This window comes from Sminthopsis crassicaudata, chromosome 4, assembly GCF_048593235.1.
Source record: "Sminthopsis crassicaudata isolate SCR6 chromosome 4, ASM4859323v1, whole genome shotgun sequence".
NCBI lineage: Eukaryota > Metazoa > Chordata > Mammalia > Dasyuromorphia > Dasyuridae > Sminthopsis > Sminthopsis crassicaudata.
In genome coordinates, this window is record NC_133620.1 from 102,892,351 (window position 1) to 102,919,336 (window position 26,986).

The following is a 26,986-nucleotide window of genomic DNA, read 5'->3' on the forward strand; positions in this document are numbered from 1 at the left end:
CTCCCCTATTCCTCTTTTTGAACCATGCTTGTTCTTTGCAATATTCACTTTTTAAAAATTTAAATTAAAAAATTGCTTTTATTTTCAGTTTTAATTTTTCTCTCCCTCTACTTTTCCCCATTCATTAAGAAGACAAGAAATAGGATTTTCATTATACATAAGATATCATACAAAACATATTGCTGCATTACCTATATTTCAAACCAAGAGTCCTAACTCTGATGCTTTGTTTCCTGCAGATCTCTTAGAGAAAGGATCCTGAGAGTCTCCCTGCTCATTCTTTCCCTAGAGAAGCTGAATTTCAGTGATGATGACTAATAACTCCACGATGGCAACAAATATATTGAGGTTAGTTCTAGGAATCATAATCTCTGCTCCCTACTCCTAGACCCATACCTGGGTCAAAGACAGGGTTCTGGGCTAACCAGCAACCAGTTCCTCAACCTTCCTATCACTATCCTTCCCTCTTTCCTGCTAGTTTCTGTCTTATAAGAAGGGTAAATAGCTTCATAGAAGTTAGATGACTTTTTTAGGGTGACAAAAAGTGAATTAAATCCTTAAACTTCCCTATCTTGTTAGTTGGTTGTTTTTGAAGTGGTTCATTCTTGAAGAGGACCAAAATGACATTACTATGTTAGATTTGTGTTATAGTGTGTCCAACTATGGCTGATCAGACCAATATGAGCTCCGAATGCTCTGCCACAGATCAGACACAAAGAGTTCATGCGGACATTTGGGGTGGATTCTTTAAATTTGTGCATCTTGAGTTTCTTCTGAACTAATTCAATTCTGCTTTTTTTCTGATGAGAGCAGCCCATACTGGATACTTCTGTGCCAGTGTTTCTCATGTCATATGATCAATTCTAAAGTTCTTAAGAGAGCTCTTGAGAGTGTTCTTGTATTGCTTTTTATGACAACCTTGTGAGCACTTGTCCTATGTGAGTTCTCCATAAAATAATCTTTTTTGGCAAGTGTACATTTGGCATTTGAACAATATGGCCAGCCCAGTGGCATTGTACTCTCCACACAAAACTTGGAATCCTGGGCAGTTTAGCTCAGGAAAGGACCTTAGTGTCTAATACCTTATCCTGCCAGATGATCTTATTAAATTTGCTCAGGGGCAATCAGTCAGTGTCCAGGAGAGTTGATGTAGCATCCAAAGCAATTTTAAAGGCTCTAATTCTTGTACTTTTTTCCCTTCCCTCTTTTTTTTTTTCAGCTCCTTGCAAGTTGAACTCTGGCATGTCATACTGATTGAAGTATTTGCCTTCTTTCTTCAGGCTGTTCTCTTCTTACTCCTATATATTTTTCTCAGCAGGCAAATAGGTAATTTTCAACAAAAACAACCCAGGTATCCCTGTGCCCAGGGCAGAACTTAGATACTTAGTATCCAGTAATCCCAACCTTAATTTGAATATTTGCTTAGTAGGGAACAAAGTCTCCTAGAATGCTAAAACCTAGGCAACATATATATTAACCACACTCTCTTAAAAAAAAAAAAAAAAAAAAAAAAACCCTTCAGAAGAAGACCTTGACCACTGCAGGTTGCTGACACAATTCCCCCGTTCCCATGTTTTCAAGGTAAATTCATTTAGAGAGATGGGGTGGGCAGAAATATAGTTCATAATTTATTTTTCAAAGAGTGTCGAGGAGCCAGTCAGTTAAAACTAACATCTCTGGAAGACATTGAGGTGAGATTCAGGAATGGTTATAATAAGAGGGGGTCATGGAAGGACCCCCTCCTGGGATTGACTTGACCTGGAACAAAGCCCTGTTTGCCCTGTACTAGTTCCAGCTCTGTTTTATAGTTTGGAAGCTCTCTCTAAATGCTTCATCTCCTTACCTTAGCTACATTCTCCATCCAAAATGTTGCTGCTTCATGTCTTTCTACCATTCAGACTCTCTTCTTGGTGACAAATAATCAAATGGGATGAAAATAGTACGGATGAGAAGCAGAAAAATTAAACATTATTTTTACTGACAGCAACCCAGTAAAATGATAATCAATAAAGAAAATATGAAGAAAGAATTCATTTTTAAGTGGAAACTAAATATAAATTTAAAGAATGTGGGGGTCAAATAATCATTCACTCAAAGAAAATGTTAATTACAAGATAGCACATCAAAACTTGTGAGGCATAGCTTTGGCAGTCTTTAGGCAAAAACATATCTCTGAGCACTTTTCATCAACAACAACAAAAAAGAGGTGAGAGATTAGTGAACTGGACCTGCAATTAAAAAAACTGAAAAGCAACAAAACAAAATATCCCAAATAAACATACACATTCACAATTCTAAAAATCTTGAAAGATAAACAACATCGAAAATCAATATGAAAATCTATTGCAAATACAAATAATGCTAGGTCTTTTTTTTTTTTTAAACAAGACCAATAAAATCGATAACCTAGTAATTAATTTGATCTTTAGAAAAAGGAAGAAGGGCAGTGAGGTAGTGCAATGAATATAGAACTAGACCATGAATCAGGAGCATATGAGTTCAGTCAGACACTTACAAGCTGTATGACTCTGGGCAAGTCACTTAATTCCTCTTTGCCTCAAATTACCATCTATAAAATGGGGATGAATTGGAGGAGGAAATGATAACTCAATCTAATATCTTGCCAAGAAAACCCATGACTATCTATGTTCATGTGGTCACACACAGTTGAACATGACTGAACAACAACAAAAAAAGAAAAAGAAAAATATGTAAATGAAAATGAAAGAAAAGATAAAAGATGAAATAAAGGAAACTGTTAGAAATTATTTTACCCAATTATATACTAATCAATTCAAAACTTAAAAGAAATAAATGAATACTGACAAATATATAAATACCTAAATGAACCGAATAAAGTATTATTCTATTCATTTCATACTTAGCAATTCAATCCAAAATTCTATCTTAGAAAAAAAAATTTTAAAGCATAAATGAACTCTCAAAGAAAGCATTACCTATGAGGAAAGGACAAAGGAGCTGTCGTTGTTTAGCCTGCTGCTGATCTATTTTTCTCATTTCCTGAGTGTATTAAGTGTTAGCTAAGAAACGGATTTGAATTGAATAAGAGATTATGTGTCAACCCTAAAGGAACTAGGCACCTATTGGACTCCCATGGTAGATTGTAGAAACACCAAAAGGATAAATCTGTTTACCTAATGTAGGAATCTATTTGCTTGAAGATAGGGGATGAGATGAGAATCTCTCCCTGGTTTTCCAATACTCAATTAAAACGTTTGGGCAGAGGAAAACTTGAATAGAAATAGGAAAAGTCTAAGGTTAGCTCTCAATCACTAAACGTTTTTTTTCTCTAGCCAACTACCATGGCCAGGTGGTGAAAGCTGCAAGAACCCAAGCCCAGGCCCCAAACAAGCCAAAAGACAAAAATGATTCACCTCCTTCAAAAAAGACAGGGTCGAAGAAGCTTTCAGGTTCTAGCTCGACTCACAGAGGTGAGTAATCTTAGCTTGCTTCGAGATCATTAGAAGTGCTACTGCTCCCCCTGGAGACCTTGAAAGGGGTAGCCCCTTTGTTTACCCTCCTGCATCAGCCTTTCTCCAGCTCATAAGAAAAGTTCTTATTGATTCTTTCTGTTTTCTCAGAAGCTAAGCCCTACCTTGATTTCCTTTGTCATCTTGCCCTAGGTGTTACACTAGTGTACTGCTTTCTTCCTTCCTTTTCCTTCAATTCTATCTTCCTTCTTTCCCTTCTCTTTCTTCCTTTCTTTCTTTTCCTTCAATCTACTTTCCTTCTTTCCTCTCTCTTCTTTCCTTCTCCTCCCCCTTTCTCTTTTTCTTTCTCTTCATTCCTATCTTCTTTCATTTCTTTTATTTCCTTTTTTCCTTCTTCCTCCCTTCCCACCCTCCCTTCTTCTCTCCCTTTCTTCCTTTTTCCCTTCCTTTCTTCTTTCCTTGTATATACTTTATTTCACTCCAAAGAAAGGATATGACACAAAGGACTCCTATCCAAGCTCATAGGCAATTAACACTCTTCCCTTCTCTGTATTTATATTAAATATATACATTTAATATATTTTTAATTTAATATAATATATTATATGTATAATATATTAAATATAAATATATATTAAAATGATATCCTCCTGTTTTCTCCAATAGACAGTCTTTCACTATTGTCTTCCCATTCTTTTCTTTGATTTGTCCCTATCTACTCCTTTCTTTCTTGCTGTCTCCTATATTCTTTTTTTTTTTTTTTTTTTTTTTTTGAGGCTGGGGTTAAGTGACTTGCCCAGGGTCACACAGCTAGGAAGTGTTAAATGTGATACCAGATTTGAACTCAGGTCCTCCAGAATTCAGGGCTGGTGCTCTATCCACTGTGCCACCTAGCTGCCCCTGTCTCCTATATTCTTTTAAAAATATTTTATTTTTTCCAATTACATGTAAAATTGATTTAAAGTTCATTTATTAAAGTGTTGCCAAATTATCTCTTTTCTTCCCTACCTTTCCTCTCATTCAGAAAGCAAACAATTTGATATATGTTATACATATGCAATCATGCAAAATATATTTCTATGTTGTCACATGGGGGGGAAAGCACAGATCAAAACAAAACAAAACAATGAACCAAGAAAAATAAAGAAAGTAAAAAAAGTATGCTTAATCTACAATCAGCTACTATCTGTTCTTTCTCTGGAACTGGATAGTATTTTTCATCATAAGTCTTTTAGAATTGTCTTGGATCATCAGATTGCTGAGAATAGCTAAATCATTTATAGTTGATCATCATACTAACATTCCAGTTACTGTGAACAATGTTCTCTGGATCTGCTCATTTCACTTTGTATCAGTTGTATACATCTTTCTGAAAGCATTCTGCTTATCATTTCTTATAGCACAGTGGTATTTTACCACAATCATATACCACAAATTGTTCAGCCATTCTCCAGATGATGGATCTTCTTTAATTTCTAATTCTTTGCCACCATAAAAAGAGCTGCTATAAATATTTTTGTGCATATAAGTCCTTTTCCTTTTCCTTAAAAAAAGAAAGGATACAAATCTAGTAGTGATCAAAGGTGCATCAAAGGGTGCATGGTTTTATACCCATCTGGGCATCGTTCCAAATATCTCTCCATAGTGGTGGATCAATTCACAACTCTCAATTTTAATTTGTGTTTCAATTTTCCCATATCCCCTTCAATATTTATCATTTACATTTTCTGATATATTAGCCAAAGAGGGAAGAGGAGGGACAAAGAATTTTCTCACTCTGTTACAGAGAGGGAAAGCTAAAACCCAGGGAAATAAAAAATGACCAGATCTAGGTCAAAGCTGAATCTCCTTGACTCTCAGTAGTAGTTTCTACCTACTAGACATGGATCTGATTGTGTATATAATTGTCTAAATAAATAGTGATTAATGTTACTGATTAATATTACTGATTAATTAAGCAAATGAAGTAATGTATCTATCATAGAGTTAGCCCATAAGAGCTAGAAAAGCCTTCAGAGATCAGTTAATACAGTCCTTCATTTTTGAAGGAGAAAACTGAGGTTTGGAGCTCACACAGCAAGTTAGTAACAAAGCTAGGGCAAGGACCTAGATCTCCACTGTTCCTACTTATTAGTTGTTTAACATCATGAAGAATAGGGGAGGTACCACAGAATTGGAGAAGAGCAAGAATTGTTCTGATTTTTTTTTTAAAGATAAGAGAACAGATTTTGCACGTTATAATCAGTGAATTTGACTTTGACCTCCCCCCCCAAAAAATCTAGAGCAGCTTTTCAACACTGAAATGATTCAGGCCAGTTCCAATGGACTTGTGATGAAGAGAGCCATCTGCATCCAGAGAAAGGACTGTGGGAACTGAGTGTGGATCACAACATAGTATTTTCACATCTTTTATTGTTGCTTGCTTACATTTTGTTTTCTTTCCATTTTTTTCCTTTTTGATCTGATTTTTCTTGTGCAGAGTTTAACATATTTTGGATTACTTGCTGCCTGGGGGTGGGGATGGGGAGAAGAGAGGGAAAAATTTGGAACACAAGGTTTTGCGAAGATTATGAAAGAGATGGTTAGTGACTATCTAGAAAAGGAAACATGTTGAAAAACTGGTCTTGCCAGATTAATCTTAGTTCCCTTTTTGATAGTTGCTATAGGAAAATACTACATATATAGTTTACCTACTCTTTAATGAAGTACATTCTTGTATTAGTCTATGGAAAAGATGAAAAGATGTGGGCTAAAAGATAAGGTGATTAGATGTGTTCAGAACTAGCTGAGCCCTTTTTTGGTTCAATGCCAGCTTGACAAGAGGTCACTCAAATGGAATGTTCCAGGGAACTGTGCTTGACTTTTTGCTCTTTCACATTCTTTTTTAAAAATTTTATTTTAACAGTATACTGTTTTTCCAATTACATGCAAAGACAGATTTCAATGTTCACTTTTGTAATATTTTTAGCCCCAAAAGTTTTTCCCTCCTTACCTTATTTCCCTCCTCTCCACACTAGCAAGCAAACTAATATACGTTATAAGTGTATATTCATTTTTTGAATTACTCATCTTGAGAAAGAAAAATCAGAACAAAAGGGGAAAACCACAAGAAAGAAAGGTGAAAATAGTATGCTTTGATCTGTATTCAGTCTCTACAATTCTCTCTAGATGCAGATGGCATTTTCTATCCAAAGTTACTGGAATTGCCTTGGATCACTGAATTGCTGAGAAGAGCTAAGTCTATCATAGCTGAATGTCACATAATCTTTATGTTGCCAAGTACAATGTTTTACTGCTTCTGCTTGCTTCACTTACCATCAGTTCATTTAAGTCTTTCCAGGCTCTTCTAAAATCATCCTGTTCATATCTCTTATATCTTTCCATTATATTTCTATTTCTTATCTCCTCATTACATTCATATATCATAACTTAGTCATTCCCCAATTGATGTGTATTCACTCATTTTCCAATTGTTTGCCACCACAAAAAGAGCTACTACAAACATTTTTGCATATGTAGGTCTTTCCCCTTCTTTTCTGATCTCTTTGAGATACAGATTCAATGCTGGCTTGACTGGATCAAAGTGTATGAACAATTTGATAGTCCTTTGGACATAGTTCTAAATTGTTCTCCAGAATAGTTGGATGAGTTCACAACTCTGCCAGTTTTCCCACAAAACTTCCACTTTTCCTGTCATCTTAGCTAATCTGATAAGTATGAGGTATATTTCAGAGTTATTTTAATTTGAATTTCTCTAATCAAATCAGAACATTTTTACATATGACTTTAATTTCTTTATTTGAAAATTGTCTGTTCATATCTTTCAACCATTTATCAATTGGGGAATGACTTGTATTCTTACAAATTTGACTCAGTTCTCCATATATTTTAGAAATGAGGATTTTATTAGAAACACTGGCCATAAAAATTGTTTCCCAGTTTTCTCCTTCCCTTTTAATCTTGGCTGCATTGATTTTGTTTGTAATTTAATTTAATGTAACCAAAATTATCCATTTTGTATTTCATAATGTTCTCTATTTCTTGTTTGATAATAAATTCCTCCTTTCTCCAAAGATCTAACAGATAAACTATACCTTGCTCTCCTAATTTGTGTATTAATATCATCCTTTATATCTAAAACATATACTCATTTCTACATTATCTTGGTATAGGATATGAGTGGTTGGTCTATGACTGCCTTTTTTTTTTCAATGTTCCCAGAATTTTTGCCAAATAGTGAGTTATTGTCCCAGAAACTGGAATCTTTGGGTTTATCAAATTGTAGATTATTATAGTCATTGACTATTGTGTCTTGTGTACCTAACCTGATCCACTACTCTGTTCTTTAGCTAGTACCAAATATTTTTGATAACTGCTGCTTTATAATACAGTTTTTGGTCCGAGATGTGTAAGTCATCATCCTTTGCATTTTTCTCTATTAATTTACTTGATATTTTGGATCTTTTCTTTTTTCTAGATTTATTTTGTAATTATTTTTCTAGCACCATAAAAGTAATTTTTGGCAGATTGGTATGGCATTGAATAAGTAGACTAATTTAGATTAAAATCGTCATTTTTATTATATTAGCTTTGCCCACCTATAAGTAACAGTTAATTTTCCAGTTGTTTAGATCTGACTTTATTTATGTGAAAAGTGTTTTGTAATCTTCTTCATATAATTCCTACATTTACTATTGGCAGATAGACTCCCAAATATTTTATATTGTCTACAATTATTTTAAATGGGATTTCTCTCTATATGTCTTGCTGGTGTGCTTTATTGTTAACATATAGAAATGTTGATGACTTATGTGGGTTTATTTTATATCCTATAACTTTACTGAAGTTGTTAATTGTTTCAAGTACACTTTTCATTGATTCTCTAAGTATAACATCATATCATCTGCAAGCTTTTTCTCATTCTTGATAAAAAAAACTCAAATAAAGATATAGATGATGGCTTCATCAATATATACATGACACAAAACAGAGAAAGATAGCTTATCATCTTGGAAGACAAGAGTCAGGATCTAAAAAAAAATATTTTTTAAGCTAGAGCATGGGGCAGAATTTAATAGGATGAAATTCACTCTAAAATCTTTCTATTCTTTGATTCAATCTCTTAATTTCCTCCTCCTTTCCATTAGGCCAGGATGTAATCTTCTCTTTTTATTGCTGTATTGGTGATCTGGGAGCCACCACAGGGAAATTCAGGAAAGGCTATTATTGCCCCTACAAATGGGCTCCCTCTGTAAACACTCAGTTGTCAGCTCCCTAAGTGCTGATGACTACTCTGGACACTTATTGTGTTATCTTTTCAGTTTCCCTGTAAATCTGGATCTCAAAATAATTTAGCACTAAGCTGATTCTTAAATCCATTTGCTTTATGTAAGTAAGGGGAAGAATGGTCTTGGGGTAGATGAAATAAGGAGGGATCCTCAGAGAGACATTTTGGTCAGGGGGATTATAAGTCCATAAGTATAAGGGAATTCAGAGGCCTATTGAGTCCAACTGCCTTATGTTATAGATAAAAAGACTGAGATCCAGAGGAATTTAGTGACCTCTCTTTCCTTCTCTCCCATCCCCTCTCTCTCTTTCTCTCTCTTTCCTTCTTCCTTTTTCTTCTTCATCTTCTATTTTGTTGTTGTTTGCTTGCTTTTTTTTGGTCTCATCTTTTTTTCCTTTTTGATCTGATTTTTCTTGTGCAGCACGATAAATGTGAAAATATGTTTAGAATAATTGCACATTTAACCTATATTGGATTATTGCTGAAGGGAGGGAGAAAATTTTGGAACATAAGGTTTTGCAGGAGTGAATGTTGAAAATTATCTTTGTATATATTTTGAAAATAAAAAGCTATTTAAAAAAAAAAAAAACCTTTCCAAGTCCTCTCTAATCTTACTGTATTCCCTCTAATATTGTCTCCATTTCCCTGGGACATATCTTGTTCATACATAGCTTCTTTTGCATGTTGTCTCCCTGCTTAGACTGTGAATTCCTTAAGAACATGGACTGTTTTTTGCTTTTTTTCCCCTTGAATCCTCTGTAGGGATTAATAAATAATTAATAATAAATGCTTTTTGATTGACTGAAGTTAGGCCCTTGGACTCTAGAGCCATAGAGTCTTTATGTATTATTTCCATTAGCTTTCCAAAACTCAGGAACGTCTAAATGGTTGTCAATAATATCCAGAAACAGGACAAAATAGAAAGAATTAGGGTCAGGAAGAGTTGAGTTCAAATGCAGTTTCAGACATTTACTAGTTGTATTGCAAAGGTCTGGTCTAGCTCCTCTTGTCAGGATAAGCAAAAGTCCTTGCCCCACGTTGGGCGCCAATTGTTAGCGAGCTATCGTCTCCAGAAGCTGCTGGATCGCTCTCTGGGAAGAGATCTGCTGTGTCTACTCAAATCTCTCAGACAGATTCTTCTTCCTGTAACGAACCGTTGTCTCCAGGCAGTTGCTGTTAACTCTTGTCCAAAGAAGTGACTTCCCTTCCTGCAGAGAGCCCCGTCAAGCCTGATGCAATTCAGAGTCTTCTCTTGAATCCTGGCTCTGAATCTCCTCCAACTCTTATCCTTCTTCAGGCCGATCTGCTCTCTGCGCCCAGTGCTCTCTCTTTTATTCTCCCAGAGAATGGGCGTGGGATAATGCAAGGGCTTCTGGGAAGAACCACCCCAGCCAATGAGCTTGCCCCCTCTATCAAGTCAACCTGAGTTCTCACCTTGTAACCGTCCAGAAAACCTGAGTTCTCACCCAGTAATCCTAACATCTCCCCCTTTCTTTTGATTTAGAACATAGGACAGTCATGACCTTGAAACATAAATCCATCAATATGGGAAGTATTACAGATAATTACATAAATTACATAAGCATATAGTAACATAGTAACATAATACATGCTAGAAGTATATGACAAATAACATAATCAAATAATCATAAATTGAAAATTTATAAATGTCCATAAGTCCATTGTCCATTAGTCTCATCTTGTGTGAGGAAGTCCAATGATTCCTGCTGGTTTTTAAAGTTCTTTAACAGTCTTCTTATTATCCATGCTCTTTCAGTGTCAGATGTTTCTTAGATCTTCTCCTTTATTTTGAGGTCTTTCTCTTTTTCTGTCTCTCTCTGATGGACAAGGCGAATATGACTCGTTGGCACCCATCTGATTCCTTCTCCTGCTGAAGAAATACAAACAAACCCTCTCTCCCAGGCAGTTAACCTATCTAATTTCCTTCTATTTACCACTTTCTAAATCTCTTCTCATCATCTGACAATTACATTGGAGTTGTTTGCACTGGACACAGCCCTGTTGGTTTAAAAGGCCTGTATTCTCCCCAAGTGTAATCCATTTTTGCAATCTGATTGCCTGTTGACTCACTTATCAGGTAATCCCTTTCTGCCATGTGATTGCTTTTCTGCTGGTTGATTAAATCAGAGTCCTGACCTTCTAAAGGCTCTTTAGGTGTAACATCAGCTGCCATCATGCCCCAAGTCTTTTTTGCCTGGGGCCCTGGACCTGGGCCCCTCATCCCATTTCCCTGAATTATTCTACACTCTGATGCCCAATGGAGTCCTCTGTTGCATTTTGGACATGGGGTTTTAGGTCTTCTCTCACCCTGTCTTCTCATTGTATCGCCATATCTACACTGAGCTCTTAGATGTCCAATTTTTCCACACTGAAAACATCGCCGAGTTTCTCTAGAAGTCCCTTGCCAGGAGGGACCCTGTCTTTCCACGTTCATCATTGTGCGGGTGTAAAAAGCATTTGTTCCCACTGTAGCACAGCGTCTTATGATCTCCTCTAAAGGAGCATCTTTGTCTAATCCCCATATAATTCTTTTGCAAATCTCATTGGCATTTTCCTTAGCCAGATGTCTGGTCATTATTTCTGTAGCTGAATTTTCTCCAATAGTTCTTTTGACAGCAGTTTGCAAACGTCCCACAAAATCTGCAAAAGGTTCATTGGGACCTTGCTGTATTTTAGTGAAAGCCTCTCCCCGATCTTTCTGTCCAGGGAGGACACCCCAAGCTTTTATTGCAGCCTTAGCAATTTGTTCATATATTGTCATGGTATAATGAATCTGTTCTGAATTCTCTCCATACTGACCTTCACCAGCTAAGTGCTCAAAAGTGAATTGTGTGTTAACTCCTATTTCCAAATTGCATCTGACTTGAATTTTACATAATTCATGAAATTCCGCAAGCCATAATAAATTTTCTCCAGGTTCCAGACATGTCCTTGCTATGGATTTCCAATCATTCGGGGTTAGGACTTCATAAGACAAACCATCTAGTAACATTTTGACATAAGCTGATGTAGCCCCATAAAGGGTACAACCTTTTTTCAAATCCTTAATTTTATTCAAATCTAAAGGTGCATATCTTCTCCTTTTTTTACCTACAGAGTCAGTATTTTCAATCACAGGATATGCATGTATAAAATCACTTATATCCTGTCCTTCTCTCTTAGCTTTAACCAATGCTTTTTCTAATCTTGTCATAGGCTTAGACTGCTTCACAGACAATTCTGTTTGTGTTTCTGCCTCTTCCTCTCCTCCTTCTTGCTCCACCCCTGAAGGGTTAATTGAGGGAGGAGATGGGAGGTGCTCCTGTTGCTGTTGCTCAGAATTGTACTTAACTTCATTGTTATCTGATTCATCCTTTTCACCTAGTTTAGTTGACACCTCCCCATTTTGCTCTTTCATCTCTTCCTTTAGAATAACATTTTTTAAAGCCATTTGGATTAAATTGTAGGTATGAATTGTATCTTTGGAAACTGAGTTTGGTCTGGAACCAAAGGGCAAAATGTCACAAAGGCAATTGTAGTGTTCACCTAATTGCTCTCCTACTAATTTCCACTCATCTGGATCCAATTCTTTTTCCAGAGAAAAAGAAGGACATATGACCTTCACAGTTCTTAAAAGTTCAGTAATCTCCTCTAAAATTATAATCAATCCTTGGCTTTTCATAATCTTGATGATGCTCTCTAAACATTTTCCTTGAACAGAAGGTGTTTGCCCCATTTCACTATAAGAGATTCCTGGTTTAGCCCTTAACAAGTTAAGTTCCTTATTTATCTATTAGCACGCTCACTTAATCTTTAACGAAGTTTCCTTGTTACTCACGGTTCTGGGTCAGAGAGACTGAGATCTAGATCGGAAGCTTTTCCACTGGAATCAGGACCGTGTCTGTCCCTGTTCGGGCGCCAAATTGCAAAGGTCTGGTCTAGCTCCTCTTGTCAGGATAAGCAAAAGTCCTTGCCCCACGTTGGGCGCCAATTGTTAGCGAGCTATCGTCTCCAGAAGCTGCTGGATCGCTCTCTGGGAAGAGATCTGCTGTGTCTACTCAAATCTCTCAGACAGATTCTTCTTCCTGTAACGAACCGTTGTCTCCAGGCAGTTGCTGTTAACTCTTGTCCAAAGAAGTGACTTCCCTTCCTGCAGAGAGCCCCGTCAAGCCTGATGCAATTCAGAGAGTCTTTCTTCTTGAATCCTGGCTCTGAATCTCCTCCAACTCTTATCCTTCTTCAGGCCGATCTGCTCTCTGCGCCCAGTGCTCTCTCTTTTATTCTCCCAGAGAATGGGCGTGGGATAATGCAAGGGCTTCTGGGAAGAACCACCCCAGCCAATGAGCTTGCCCCCTCTATCAAGTCAACCTGAGTTCTCACCTTGTAACCGTCCAGAAAACCTGAGTTCTCACCCAGTAATCCTAACATTGTATGATCCTAGCAAGTCACTTAAACCCTATTGCCTCCATAATAATCAAATAAACAAATAAAAAAGAAAAATAACAAATCTTAAAGAGCCTATATCAGGATTATGATTATTTTTATGACTATAGGATTCAATCAGCCCAGGTGATTGGAACTTTTTACTTTCTTTTTTTTTTTTTTTTTTTTTTTGATCCAATCTTTTTTTTTTTTTTTTTTTTTTTTGCATTTTTTTTTATTATATATATATATATATATTTTATAATATTATCCCTTGTATTCATTTTTCCAATTTACCCCCCCTCCCTCTATTCCCTCCCCCCGACGACAGGCAATACCATACATTTTACATGTGTTACAATATAGTCTAGGTACAATACATGTGTGCGAATATCACTTTCTTGTTGCACAATAAACATTAGAATCCGAAGGTACATGCAACCTGGGCAGACAGATATTAGTGCTAACAATTTTCATTCCCCTCCCAGTGTTTCTTCTCTGGGTGTAGCTACCTCTGTCCATCATTGATCAACTGGAAGTGAGTTGGATCTTCTTTATGTTGAAGATTTCCACTTCCATCAGAATACATCCCCATACAGTATTGTTGTTGAAGTGTACAGTGATCTTCTGGTTCTGCTCATTTCACTCAGCATCAGTTGATTTAAGTCTCTCCAGGCCTCTCTATATTCCTCCTGCTGGTCATTTCTTACCGAGCAATAATATTCCATAACCTTCATATACCACAATTTACCCAACCATTCTCCAACTGATGGACATCCATTCATCCTCCAGTTTCTAGCTACAACAAAAAGAGCTGCCACAAACATTTTGGCACATATATGTCTCTTTCCGCTCTTTAGTATTTCTTTGGGATATAATCCCAGTAGTAGTGCTGCTGGGTCAAAGGGTATGCACAGTTTGATAACTTTTTGGGCATAGTTCCAAATTGCTCTCCAGAATGGCTGGATTCTTTCACAACTCCACCAGCAATGTATTAGTGTCCCAGTTTCCCCACATCCCCTCCAACATTTGTCATTATTTGTTCCTGTCATCTTAGCCAATCTGACAGGTGTGTAGTGGTATCTCAGAGTGGTCTTAATTTGCATTTCTCTGATCAGTAGTGATTTGGAACACTCTTTCATGTGAGTGGATATAGTTTCAATTTCTTCCTCTGAGAATTGTCTGTTCATATCCTTTGACCATTTATCAATTGGAGAATGGTTCGGTTTCTTATAAATTATGGTCAGTTCTCTATATATTTTGGAAATGAGACCTTTGTCAGAACCTTTGTTTTTAAAAATATTTTCCCAATTTGTTACTTCCCTTCTAATCTTGTTTGCATTAGTATTATTTGTACAGAAACTTTTTAGTTTGATGTAATCAAAATCTTCTATTTTGTGATCAATAATGATCTCTAGTTCTCCTCTGGTCATAAATTCCTTCCTCCTCCACAAGTCTGAGAGGTAGATTATCCTCTGTTCCTCTAATCTATTTATTATCTCCCTCTTTATGCCTAAATCATGGACCCATTTTGATCTTATCTTGGTATATGGTGTTAAGTGTGGATCCATATCTAATTTCTGCCATACTAATTTCCAGTTTTCCCAACAGTTTTTTCCGAATAATGAATTTTTATCCCTAATGTTGGAATCTTTGGGTTTGTCAAAGATTAGATTGCTATAGATGTACCCTTTTTTGTCCTTTGTATCTAATCTGTTCCACTGATCTACCGGTCTATTTCGTAGCCAATACCAAATGGTTTTGGTGACTGCTGCTATATAATATAGCTTTAGATCAGGTACACTTAGACCACCTTCCTCTGAGTTTTTTTTCATTAGTTCCCTTGCAATTCTCGACCTTTTATTCTTCCATATGAATTTTGTTGTTATTTTTTCTAGGTCATTAAAATAGTTTCTTGGGAGTCTGATTGGTATAGCACTAAATAAATAGATTAGTTTGGGGAGTATTGTCATCTTTATTATATTCGCTCGGCCTATCCAAGAGCACTGAATGTCTTTCCAATTATTTAAATCTGATTTTATTTTTGTGGCAAGTGTTTTGTAATTTTTCTCATATAATTCCTGACTTTTCTTTGGTAGATGGATTCCCAAATATTTTATACTCTCAACATTTGTTTGGAATGGAATTTCTCTTTGTATCTCTTGCTGTTGCATTTTGTTAGTGATATATAAAAATGCCGAGGATTTATGTGGATTTATTTTGTATCCTGCCACTTTGCTGAAATTTTGAATTATTTCTAGTAGCTTTTTAGCAGAGTCTTTGGGGTTCTCTAAGTATACCATCATGTCATCTGTAAAAAGTGATAGTTTGATTTCCTCATTTCCTACTCTAATTCCTTGAATCTCTTTCTCGGCTCTTATTGCCGAGGCTAGCGTTTCTAGTACTATATTGAATAGTAATGGTGATAGTGGGCAACCTTGTTTCACTCCTGAACTTTTTACTTTCTTAAGACAAAAGGGGATATTTGTGAGGAGACACTAGGACTTGGGTTTGAATCCTTGTTCTATTACTTTTTTTTTTTTTTTTTGGCTGGAGTTAAATGACTTGCCCAGGGTCACACAGCTAGGAAGTGTCTAAGATCAGATTTGAACTGGGGTCCTCCTGAATTCAGGGCTGGTACTCTATCCACTGCGCCACCTAGCTACCCCGTCCTATTATTTCTTATATGATCTTGGTTAGATCACTTCCCCTCCACACATCACCTTCCTCTCTTCAAGAAGGGGACTGGATTAGATGGCCTCTAGTGGGATCATAGTTTTGAATCCAGAATCCAACTTTATCTACTATCTTCTCTTCCTGCTTTCTCCTTCAGTTCTTGTCTCTTTCCCTATTGTCCCTATGTCCCTATTTTGCTCTGTCTGTTTCTGTGACCTTGCTTCTCTCTTGCTCTAATTCACCTTATATCCTTCAATACTATCTTTTCCAAATCATCACCCTTCATCCCTCCCAGTTTGATCAAGTTTTCATTGTTTTGCCTGCAGTTGTTACATAAAAAGTGTTTAATCAAGATGTATTGACTGTTTCCCCAGGAAGAATGATTTATTGGGGTCCTTCGTAAACTGAGGGGGTTGACCTGAATAATCTCCAAGCTCCTATCCAATTCTGATGTGCTTTAATGCTATGACACTCTTCTCTTCTCTAGATAATAGCAGTGATGATGATTCCTCTGGAGAGAGCTTTGACAACTCAGAAAATTATTCTCCACCTTCCAGCATCAAGGTAAGAGGGTCTTTCAGGGGCCAGAGCAACTACCAGAGAAGTAAGGCTATATAGGGCATAGTACAGGCTGAGGGGAGCTGGCAAGGGAAAACAACCCCAAAGGAAATGGCCAAGGAAGTAGTAGCAGGGGACATGAAAGAAAAGTTGGCAAATCATCCAACATCCTGTTGTTTCTGGGTGGTCTGATTTCCACCTCCAGGTCTGAACAGAAAGAGGTATGAAGCAAAAAGAGGTCTGAGTTGACTACAAAAATGAATATGCTAAGAAAAAGTTCACAGTCCTGCTCTCTTGGGTATAGTCAGATAGCAATTCTAGTATCAAAGGGAGATAAATTCTTGGGCATCTCTCTACCCACTCTGTGAACTGTGATCATGGTCCACCCCTGCCTGCCTACTAATGAAGTGCAGTTAATCCCTTCCCCATTGTGGTTTTGATGCATCATGGGTAAGTATAAGAAATTAAATGGTAACTTATACTTTAACATGTTTTACATGATTGGTCAATCTGCCATCTGGGGGAGGGTGTTGGGGGAAGGAGGGGAAAATTGGAACAAAATTTTTTGCAATTATCAATGCTGAAAAATTACCCATGCATATATCTTGTAAATAAAAAGCTATAATAAAAAAAGAAAGAAATTAAATGGGAATTTGGGGGAGTTTTGTGGAAGATGCAAAGACCAGTAGATGATACAATAAATATATCCAAATATTTACTCCCTAATTTTACAGTAAGGTGCTGTAAACACTCAATAAAAGAAAAAAATTGTATTAATTTTTAGTAGAATTTTGTATTTTTAATATGATTTTTTTTTGATGAAGGAATGGTCAAAAAGTTTTAGGTGGATTTTCCAGATCTCCAGAAAGCTGCCCCTATAACCTGAGGGATGTGGAAGCAATAATTGTAATGTGGGTTTTCACATCTTTTTCTCTGAACAATTCTCCATTATTCTTTTTTTTTTTTTTTTAAGAATTAAGATTTAAGTTTATTCATTTTTGCAAAGAAAAAAAATACCTAACCTTTGCCTTAGGGATCTGATGTATTTGGAATTAACAGACCCAGGTTTCCATTTCAACTCAGTCATCCCTCACTTGTTTTGAATTCTCCATTATTCTTACCCTGAATATACTAAGAAATAAAAAATTTGTGCTAAGGTCGGCTATCCACACCATCCATAATAGGAGATGGATTTTGCCCCTAATTTTTTGCCTACTTTCTGGTATTCCTAGACGCCTGAGGATGTGAATTATAGCACCCTGGTCTTTCCAGCCACTGGCTACAAAATGACTTTGTCTTCTACCGAGTATGAGAACATAAAGGCAACTGAGGATTATGTCAATGTGGACCCCAAGAAAAGTGAATCTTATACTTGGGATGTCAATCACACCTTCTCCTCGGAACCAGTGGACTATACAGAAGTGGCTATGTGAATTCTGACAATCAAGTGGGGTTCCCTTCTCAACAAATTGTTGAGTTTTAGTTGGATGGGGTTTCTTTCAATAATAAGCACAAGGAAACAACTTACAGCAAGAAGAATTCAGGTTAGAGGCCAGGTAGAACTATCAAAATGCTAAGACATGGAATATTTGATTAAAGAAGGTGTTAGAATCCATTCCATTGAATCCAAGGAGCATTTATTAAGTGCCTACTACGTATAGAAAACCACAGTGGATGCTGGGGTTTCAGGGTTCTTTAGTAAGCCTAAGTTCTACTAGGGGGATATAATGCACACAGAGATAACTATTGTAGGCAATAATGCTGCTTGTCAGAAGTCAAGCTGAGAAGAAAAAAAGGGAAGAAAGAGAAAAATAAAGATAAAGGAAAAAAATAAAAGTGCCATTAAAGTTTTTTTTCCTTAAATACAAAAAAGAGAACAGAAGGAAGGCCAAAAAGAGCATAGACAAGTGGGACAGCTTTGAAAGCTGCAGGTTGAATGATATCTATGCTGAAAAATCAGAAAATGAGCTTTTCTGCGTAGAGACTCACAGTTCTGGGTCCAATCTTCTTTTTCTATTCTAATATACATACACACATATATAAAAAATTGAAAGTAGCAGAACTATTTTTGTTAGCAAAGTTCAAAATAAAAATAAATAATGCTTCTAAAGCTGCATAAATGCTTTTATCATATTTGTTTAATATATAGTACTAAGTGGTCCAATATATGGACTGCTGGTCTTGGAGTCAGGAAGAGCTAGCTTCAAAAATGACCTGACACTTACTAGTGGACAAATCACTTAACTTCTGTCTCCCTTGGTTTTCTCATCTGTAAAATATGGGTGGTAATAGCGCCCACATCCCAGGTTTCTGCGAGGATCAAGTGAGATAATATCTGTTAAGTGCTTTGCACTGCCACATAATAGGGGCTCTATAAATGGCAGCTGCTATTATTATTTCTGTAATTACTTCTATACAATAGAATTTTTGGCATAGGTGTGCGTTGCGCCTTGTCAGAGGCTTTTTTCCTACATATCTTGATATAGTCACACAGCTCTGTTTTTAATTTGATTGTGTTCATTGTTTTTTTGTGTTAATGGTTGAACCATCCTTGCATTTGGAGATTACTCCAACTCACTCATAGTGCATGATTTTTTTGGAGGGGGATAAGTGGCTGTAAGCTTTTTGCGAGTTTGTAATTTTTGCTTTAATATTCATTGATGATTAAAAAAAAGAAGTCAAAGTTCCAATGAATTTATGGTGAAGAGCTATTTGTACCCAGAGAGAGGTCCATGGGGACTGAGTGTGGACCATAACATGGTATTTTAATTTTTTTGTTGTTATTTGCTTGCATTTTGTTTTCTTTCTCAACTTTTTCCTCTTTGATTTGATATTTCTTGTGCAGCGTGATACTTGTAGAAATATGTATAGAGGAATTGCACATGTTTAACATCTATTTATTGAATTACTTGCTGTTTATGGGGGGAGTTAGGGGAAGGGAGGGAAGACAGTTTGAAACACAAGGTTTTGCAGGGGTAAATGTTTTGAAAATCAAAAACTTTAATAAAAATTTTTTAAATGACTAAAGTGGGAAAAAAGGGACAAAAACATAAAAAAGTAAGTTAATCAAAATTAAAATGCGGGGGATAACTCACAAGATCTATGGTCCCCATAAATGTCATAGATACTTGAGAATATCTGATATAAAATGATTTGCCAAATGTTCCTGATGAGTGCAAGCCAAGTAAACAAAGGTGAGTCTTGTAGGGAGATTGGGCTAATGAGACTTTGGAATAGACTAGTAGCAACTGATTTGAAGCAATTGACAAAATGTCCAGAAAGGTGACCTCAGTGAAGCAGTGGGATGCCTTGGGCAAACACAGGAATTGGAGTCAGGGGAGATGCAGATTTGAATCCTCCCTTTGTCACTTACTAGCCATGGGCAAGTCACAATCTCATTGGGCCTCAGTTTCCTTTTCTTGAAAATGGGGACAAGATATATTTAAGGGGTTTTATAAACTCTAAAGCACAATATATATGTGAGCTATTATTAACAATAATTAAATTCCTCATTGTGTGTGTGTCAAGTCCCAAGAGCTTGGTTTTCTCAAAATGTGTGTAATGAGTTTTATATCAAAAAGAATTGAGGTCACTCTCCTGAAGATACAGAATTAATAACCAGAGCTATTAATAATAGTTCATTAATGAGAACATTAACAAATTATGATACTTCATTAATTAGTTAATAATTTATCATTGAATAAATACAATGTCTTATTAACAAGACTGATCTAATTAATATATTGCTATATTTTATAAATCTATAATTTTATATATTCATATATATTAATCAATTTATGAATATATATAATATATATAAATTATGGCACTTCATCAATCAGTTAATAATCACTTATTAATGAATGACTATTAATGTTTTATTAACAAAAATTGATCTAATTAATATATCACTATATTTTATAAATATATAGTTTTATATATTCATATATATTTATAATTTTATAACTCTATAATAATCTATTAAGACTTAATTATTAGACCAACCTTTGAAATTAATGTGTTGATAATGAATAAGCATTTGGTTATTGATTAATTAATAAATAAGGCTAGGACCCTAAAATCCCACGGTGGATAGAGTGCCTGCCTTGGAATCAGAAAGACCCGAGTTCAAATTCTGCCGTGGATATTTTGCTATGTGACACTGGATAAATCTCAGTTTTCTCTGTAAAATGAACAAATTAGGCAGTGAGAGATTGATGTTATTAGAAAAAATAAGAGTGCCTGATAAAGTTCTGACAAAGAGCTTCCGCCCAAAATGACCCTTTGGAGTAACTAGCACCTATTATGTGCTCTGGATTATTATGTAGCTAATAATCGGATTATTACTGGGGCAGAATGACAGAGGAATAAGGAGAATCCAAAGAAGCCAACATTGGCCAGTTCATAAACGGGGGGCACTTTCAGAACTATGTCGCCATCTGGTGACTGCGGGAAGAACTCCCGGCTCTCCTAGGAACCAATGTTAACTCTTCTTGCAATGGGTTGAAAGGAGGAGGATGAATGAGACATCTAAAGTAAATGTGCGCTAATCTCTCAAAACCTCTATCCCATGTCACCATTCATGCTACTTCTGTAATTTTTTTAGGTCAGGCTAGCCTCACACCTCGTTACCAGAGTATGATTTGGGGGCTTGGGTGGAAGGGAAAATAAACCTTCTTTGTCTATTCACCCTTTCATCAACAACAATCCCTCCAAGATAATGCCTAAAATTCCCCCAAATGGGTTAAACGGGATTAATCAGGGACGTGGTCTTCTCTCTGCAGAGAGTTTAGATTTAAAATGCAAATATTCCTAGGGGCTGTAATATACTCCTTTAAATTGATATATATCACTTGGAGTTGGGCATTTGCATTGTAAATTGTGATACTGGAAGGCCACCAATATATCAGAGATAAAAACAGTAAAGAAAAGGGGCAATAGGAGTAGAAAAGTAACCTATTATAGATTACAGAATTGGAAGATCATCTATTGACAGAATTTGAAAATCCCAAAGTTACTGGGCAAGTAGAAAGAGGGAGGGAGGAAGGGAGAGGGAGAGGGAGAAGGAGAGGAAGAGGGAGAGAGGGAGAGGGAGGAGGAGAGGAAGAGGGAGAGAGGGAGAGGGAGGAGGGAAAGGGAGAGGGAGAGAAAGAAAAATAAAAGAGAGGAAGAGGGAGGGAGGGAAGGAGAGAGAGAGAAAGAGAGAGAAAGAGAAAGAGAGAGAGAAAGAAAGAAAGAAAGAAAGAAAGAAAGAAAGAAAGAAAGAAAGAAAGAAAGAAAGAAAGAAAGAAAGAAAGAAAGAAAGAAAGAAAGAAAGAAAGAAAGAAAGAAAGAAAGAAAGAAAAGAAGGAAGGAAGAAAGAAAGAAAGAAAAGGAAGGAAGGAAGGAAGAAAAGGAAGAAAAGAAAATCCCAAACTTAGAATGGAACTCAAAATCTTTTAGTCCAAAAAAAGGGTACATCTATAGCAATCTAATCTTTGACAAACCCAAAGATTCCAACATTAGGGATAAAAATTCATTATTCGGAAAAAACTGTTGGGAAAACTGGAAATTAGTATGGCAGAAATTAGATATGGATCCACACTTAACACCATATACCAAGATAAGATCAAAATGGGTCCGGGATTTAGGCATAAAGAGGGAGATAATAAATAGATTAGAGGAACAGAGGATAATCTACCTCTCAGACTTGTGGAGGAGGAAGGAATTTATGACCAGAGGAGAACTAGAGATCATTATTGATCACAAAATAGAAGATTTTGATTACATCAAACTAAAAAGTTTCTGTACAAATAATACTAATGCAAACAAGATTAGAAGGGAAGTAACAAATTGGGAAAATATTTTTAGAAACAAAGGTTCTGACAAAGGTCTCATTTCCAAAATATATAGAGAACTGACCATAATTTATAAGAAACCGAACCATTCTCCAATTGATAAATGGTCAAAGGATATGAACAGACAATTCTCAGAGGAAGAAATTGAAACTATATCCACTCACATGAAAGAGTGTTCCAAATCACTACTTATCAGAGAAATGCAAATTAAGACCACTCTTAGATACCACTACACACCTGTCAGATTGGCTAAGATGACAGGAACAAATAATGACAAATGTTGGAGGGGATGTGGGGAAATTGGGACACTAATACATTGCTGGTGGAGTTGTGAAAGAATCCAGCCATTCTGGAGAGCAATCTGGAATCATGCCCAAAAAGTTATCAAACTGTGCATACCCTTTGACCCAGCAGCGCTACTACTGGGATTATATCCCAAAGAAATACTAAAGAGCGGAAAGAGACATATATGTGCCAAAATGTTTGTGGCAGCTCTTTTTGTTGTAGCTAGAAACTGGAAGATGAATGGATGTCCATCAGTTGGAGAATGGTTGGGTAAATTGTGGTATATGAAGGTTATGGAATATTATTGCTCGGTAAGAAATGACCAGCAGGAGGAATATAGAGAGGCCTGGAGAGACTTAAATCAACTGATGCTGAGTGAAATGAGCAGAACCAGAAGATCACTGTACACTTCAACAACAATACTGTATGAGGATGTATTCTGATGGAAGTGGAAATCTTCAACATAAAGAAGATCCAACTCACTTCCAGTTGATCAATGATGGACAGAGGTAGCTACACCCAGAGAAGAAACACTGGGAGGGGAATGAAAATTGTTAGCACTAATATCTGTCTGCCCAGGTTGCAGGTACCTTCGGATTCTAATGTTTATTGTGCAACAAGAAAATGATATTCGCACACATGTATTGTACCTAGACTATATTGTAACACATATAAAATGTATGGTATTGCCTGTCGTCAGGGGGAGGGAATAGAGGGAGGGGGGGTAATTTGGAAAAATGAATACAAGGGATAATATTATAAAATATATATATATATATATAATAAAAAAAATCTTTTAGTCCAACCTAAGCATAATCAGGACCATCTCCATGCCCATTCTATTCCCAACAAGGAGTCATCTAAAAGTTCTCATTAAGGATGTCTTCTGGAGGAGGATTTACTAACCGCCAGGAAACCTCTTCCACTTTGGAGAAGCTCAAATTATTTATGAATTGTCTTTTATAAGACTTCAGACATCGCTCCACAACTCGTATCCATTGCTGCTCATTCTGCCCTCTACAATCAAGCAAAGCAAATCTAAACCTTGTCTATCTTCTGGGCTCCAACTTTTTAAATGTTGAAAGAAAGCACTACTTTTTAGTTCTCCTTGCTTGGCCATCAGAATCTTATTGTCTCAAAGAAGGATGATATCCTCTCCCTTTATTTTTGTAAATCCATCAAGTAATCAAGTCAAGTATTTATTAATTAATTTCTATCTGCCAAATACTGAGCCAAAAATAAAAGATAGAAAGACAAAAGCAGTCCCTGCCCACAAGGAAATATGCAAATAGATAGGAGCATAGAATATATGAAGAAAATGGAAAAGGTATCTTAGAAGGGAAAGGCAATCAGTTTATGTACATAAGAGTAAATTATTTTTTGAATGTTTGATAGGATTCACTCGTTTGTTTTTTTAAATAGACATTTTCTTATAAAACAGAAAGCTGGAACGATACTTCAGAACTTTTTATTGTAAAGAGAATTCACCTGTAAATATATCCAAAAACTGGGTTTCTCCATCTCTCCGTCTCTGTCACTGTCTCTCTCCTCCCTTCCTCTTATCCTTCTCTCTCTGTTTCTCACACACTTTGGGAGTTAATTTATGGCTTATTGTTTTCTTTTTCCTGGATCAAGTTATTCAATTTTTCTATTTCTTATTTTGTTGAGCAGGATATTTTCCATTTCTTTAAGTAATCATTCACTTAATATAATAGTTTTGTTGGCATATATTTGGACAAAATTGCTTTTAAACATTTCCTCATCATCTTTTGTGAATTCTCCTTTTTCATTTTGATAAATTGGTTTTCTCCTTTAAAAATCATTTTAAAAATTTTTTGATAAGTTGGTTTTCTCCTTTTTAAAAATATCATCTTTTTTATTTTGATAAATTGTTTTTCTCCTTTAAAAAAGTTATCATTTCTTCTTAATCTCCTCCTTTCTTAATTCTCACCCTGTCAAGGCTAAATATCCCCAGTCCCTCTCCCTCTCCCTCTCTATCACAGCTCAATCCTATCTTTGCTCCTCAGGGGGTTGCTTTTTATCCTTTCAAATGAAAGGCATTCAGCTAACTGCCTAAAAAGAAATCTCTTTCAGAGAAAAGAGAGGCATCTCAGAGCAGAAGACCCAAGCTGAATTAAGATCTGGGAAAATATTGGCTCTTTCAACTTCCCCTTTCCAGTGTCTGTTGTTCCACAGACATAACATAATCTCCCATTTCATTACCCAAATGTTTCTAGTAACGAAAATTTCCTTCGACCACAAAGCTTTGGTTTCCTTCACACCACACACACATTCTGCCCATAAAAGACTGGGGGGACAGCAGCCTATAAATTTAAAGTTCTACAGAGAAGCCCAGCAAAGAAAGTGAAATATGCTTATGAAGAACTTCCTGTGGATTATCCTTTCACCAAATGTGCTCCCTAAACTTGAGCCCATTTCCCCCTGGATTTTGTATATATTCATGGAGGTCTATTGCAGACTTTGAGGGGGGATGTTTTGTACCAATTTTTATCTATTTATTTTTATAAGCTTTTTATTTTCAAAACATGAATAGATAGCGTTCAACATTCACTCTTGCAAAACCTTGTGTTCCAATTTTTTCTCTCCCTTCCTCCCACACCCTCCCCCTGATGGCATGGAATCCAATATATTTTATACATGTGCAATTCTTCTATAATATTTCCACAATTATCATGCTGCATCAGAAAAATCAGATCAGAAAGGAAAAAGTGAGGAAGAAAACAAAATACAAGCAAAAAACAACAAAAAGAGTGAAAATGCTATGTTGTGATCCACACTTAGTCCCCATCATGGCTCTCTCCATCACAAGACCATTGGAACTAGCCCAAATCACCTCATTGTTAAAAAGAGCCACGTCCATAAGAATTGATTCTTAACTGATCTTGTTGTTGCTGTGTAAATGTTCTCTTGGGTACCAATTTGTTTTTAAAGAAAAATACCCCATTCTGCAAGCTCCTTATGGTCGTCTGACTAAATGATCATCAGTTTATAATGACAAACTAGTGGGGCTTGGGCCAATGGCATTAGAGCATCCCTCAGGGATACTTATCCTAGAATGTTGAAGATGAGATGTCACCTTACTTTAGAACTTAAGACTCCTCTCCCAAAGTAGGAGTTGAGACGAGAGGTTATATAGGCTATATGTAAGATGCAAGGAAGAAGTCAAGGAGAATGGTGCTTTCAAACTTAAATAGAAACAAATTCCTGAAGGCAACTTATTAGCTTAGAAGGTAAAAAAAAAATAACATTGTATTGTATAAGATAGCTGGGTGGCACAGTGCACAGAGCACTGGGCTTAGAATTAGGAAGACTCATCTTTATAAGTCATTTGACCTCAGATACTTTCTGACTTGTATGACCCTGAGCAAGTCACTTCATCCTGTTTACCTCAGTTTCCTCATCTGTAAAATGAGCTGGAGTAGGAAATGGCTCCATTATCTCTGCCAAGAAAACTTCAAATAGGATCATGAAGAGTGAGACAATCAAAATGACTTAACATGTTATCCTGTATTTTTATTTATCTATTAAATATTTTCCAAGTACAATTTCAGATTATTATTATTATTATTACTATTATTCAGATTAGAGACCTCTAAGGAATTTTGTAGTCTGCTGCCAGGAGCAAAATCACTGATTTAGATGAGTAATTTCCAGTTCTAAAAACACATACCAAATGTATTTCCTATAATGGCACAGGGACACTTTACTAGACAGTAGAATCTATGACTTTCTAATATTTGGTCTTGTGCCTCTTATTTTCAGGTAACTGAATTATGTTGTGACAGGCTCAGTTATTCTAGTTCTAGAGCGATTAAACTACACTTCTTAGGAATGACACCCATTTGCCTACAGACATTAAATTCAGGACTTTTTGATTTATAAGGAAAACGACTGTTGAAAGGCAGCTTGGGAAGTCTGGAGAGGGTTAAAAGTCATCTCAAAGGCACAGTTAAATATAGGTAAAGACAAGAGAGAAGATCACTAAAATGATTGGAAGGAGAAGGGGATTGATTAGTGAGCACATGCGAAAACTGTCTCAAACCAAGGTGATGGAAGCTACAGAACTAAAAGGCAGGTCTCTGGGTACAAGTGACTAAAGGCACTTGCAACATCCTTAGATGAAGATGCTGGGCGAGCTCACAGATACAGGGTCATACAATGTCTGGAGGAGACTTTAAAGGTCATCTAGTACATCCTTTCATTTTACAAATGAGAAAAATGAAAGAGAGGGAGGGGGATTCAATCAAACACCCAGTCTTTCCACCTATGGCGTCTCTCTCTAAATGCATGGATCTTTTCACTATCCCATAAAATGGATTCAACCTTAAAAAATTTTTTTAATAAAATCTGAGGTGATACTGGCAGTAAAGCTCACTAATTTTATTTACAAAGCAATACCATCTGTAATCAAAATCTTATTGGAAATGGATGGGAGAGAATGTGGAGGA

At 36.2% G+C, this 26,986-nt stretch overlaps 1 protein-coding gene across 1 annotated transcript; it reads left to right on the top strand.

The window, feature by feature from the left end:
- The first annotated feature begins 328 nt into the window (after nt 1-328).
- RHEX (regulator of hemoglobinization and erythroid cell expansion) lies at nt 329-18,422 on the top strand. The gene is made up of 5 exons (XM_074264670.1): nt 329-348; nt 1,220-1,326; nt 3,315-3,452; nt 16,325-16,401; nt 17,628-18,422. Exons 1-5 carry the CDS (start codon nt 329-331, stop codon nt 17,826-17,828), a joined length of 543 nt encoding a protein of 180 aa, XP_074120771.1. The 3' UTR covers nt 17,829-18,422.
- Nucleotides 18,423-26,986: the final 8,564 nt, after the last annotated feature.

Coding starts and splice junctions, on each gene's coding strand:
- RHEX (XM_074264670.1), top strand. CDS start 329: ATGGCAACAAATATATTGAG. Junction 3,453..16,324: donor TTCTAGCTCGACTCACAGAG/GTGAGTAATCTT, acceptor TCTCTTCTCTAG/ATAATAGCAGTGATGATGAT. Junction 16,402..17,627: donor CTCCACCTTCCAGCATCAAG/GTAAGAGGGTCT, acceptor TGGTATTCCTAG/ACGCCTGAGGATGTGAATTA.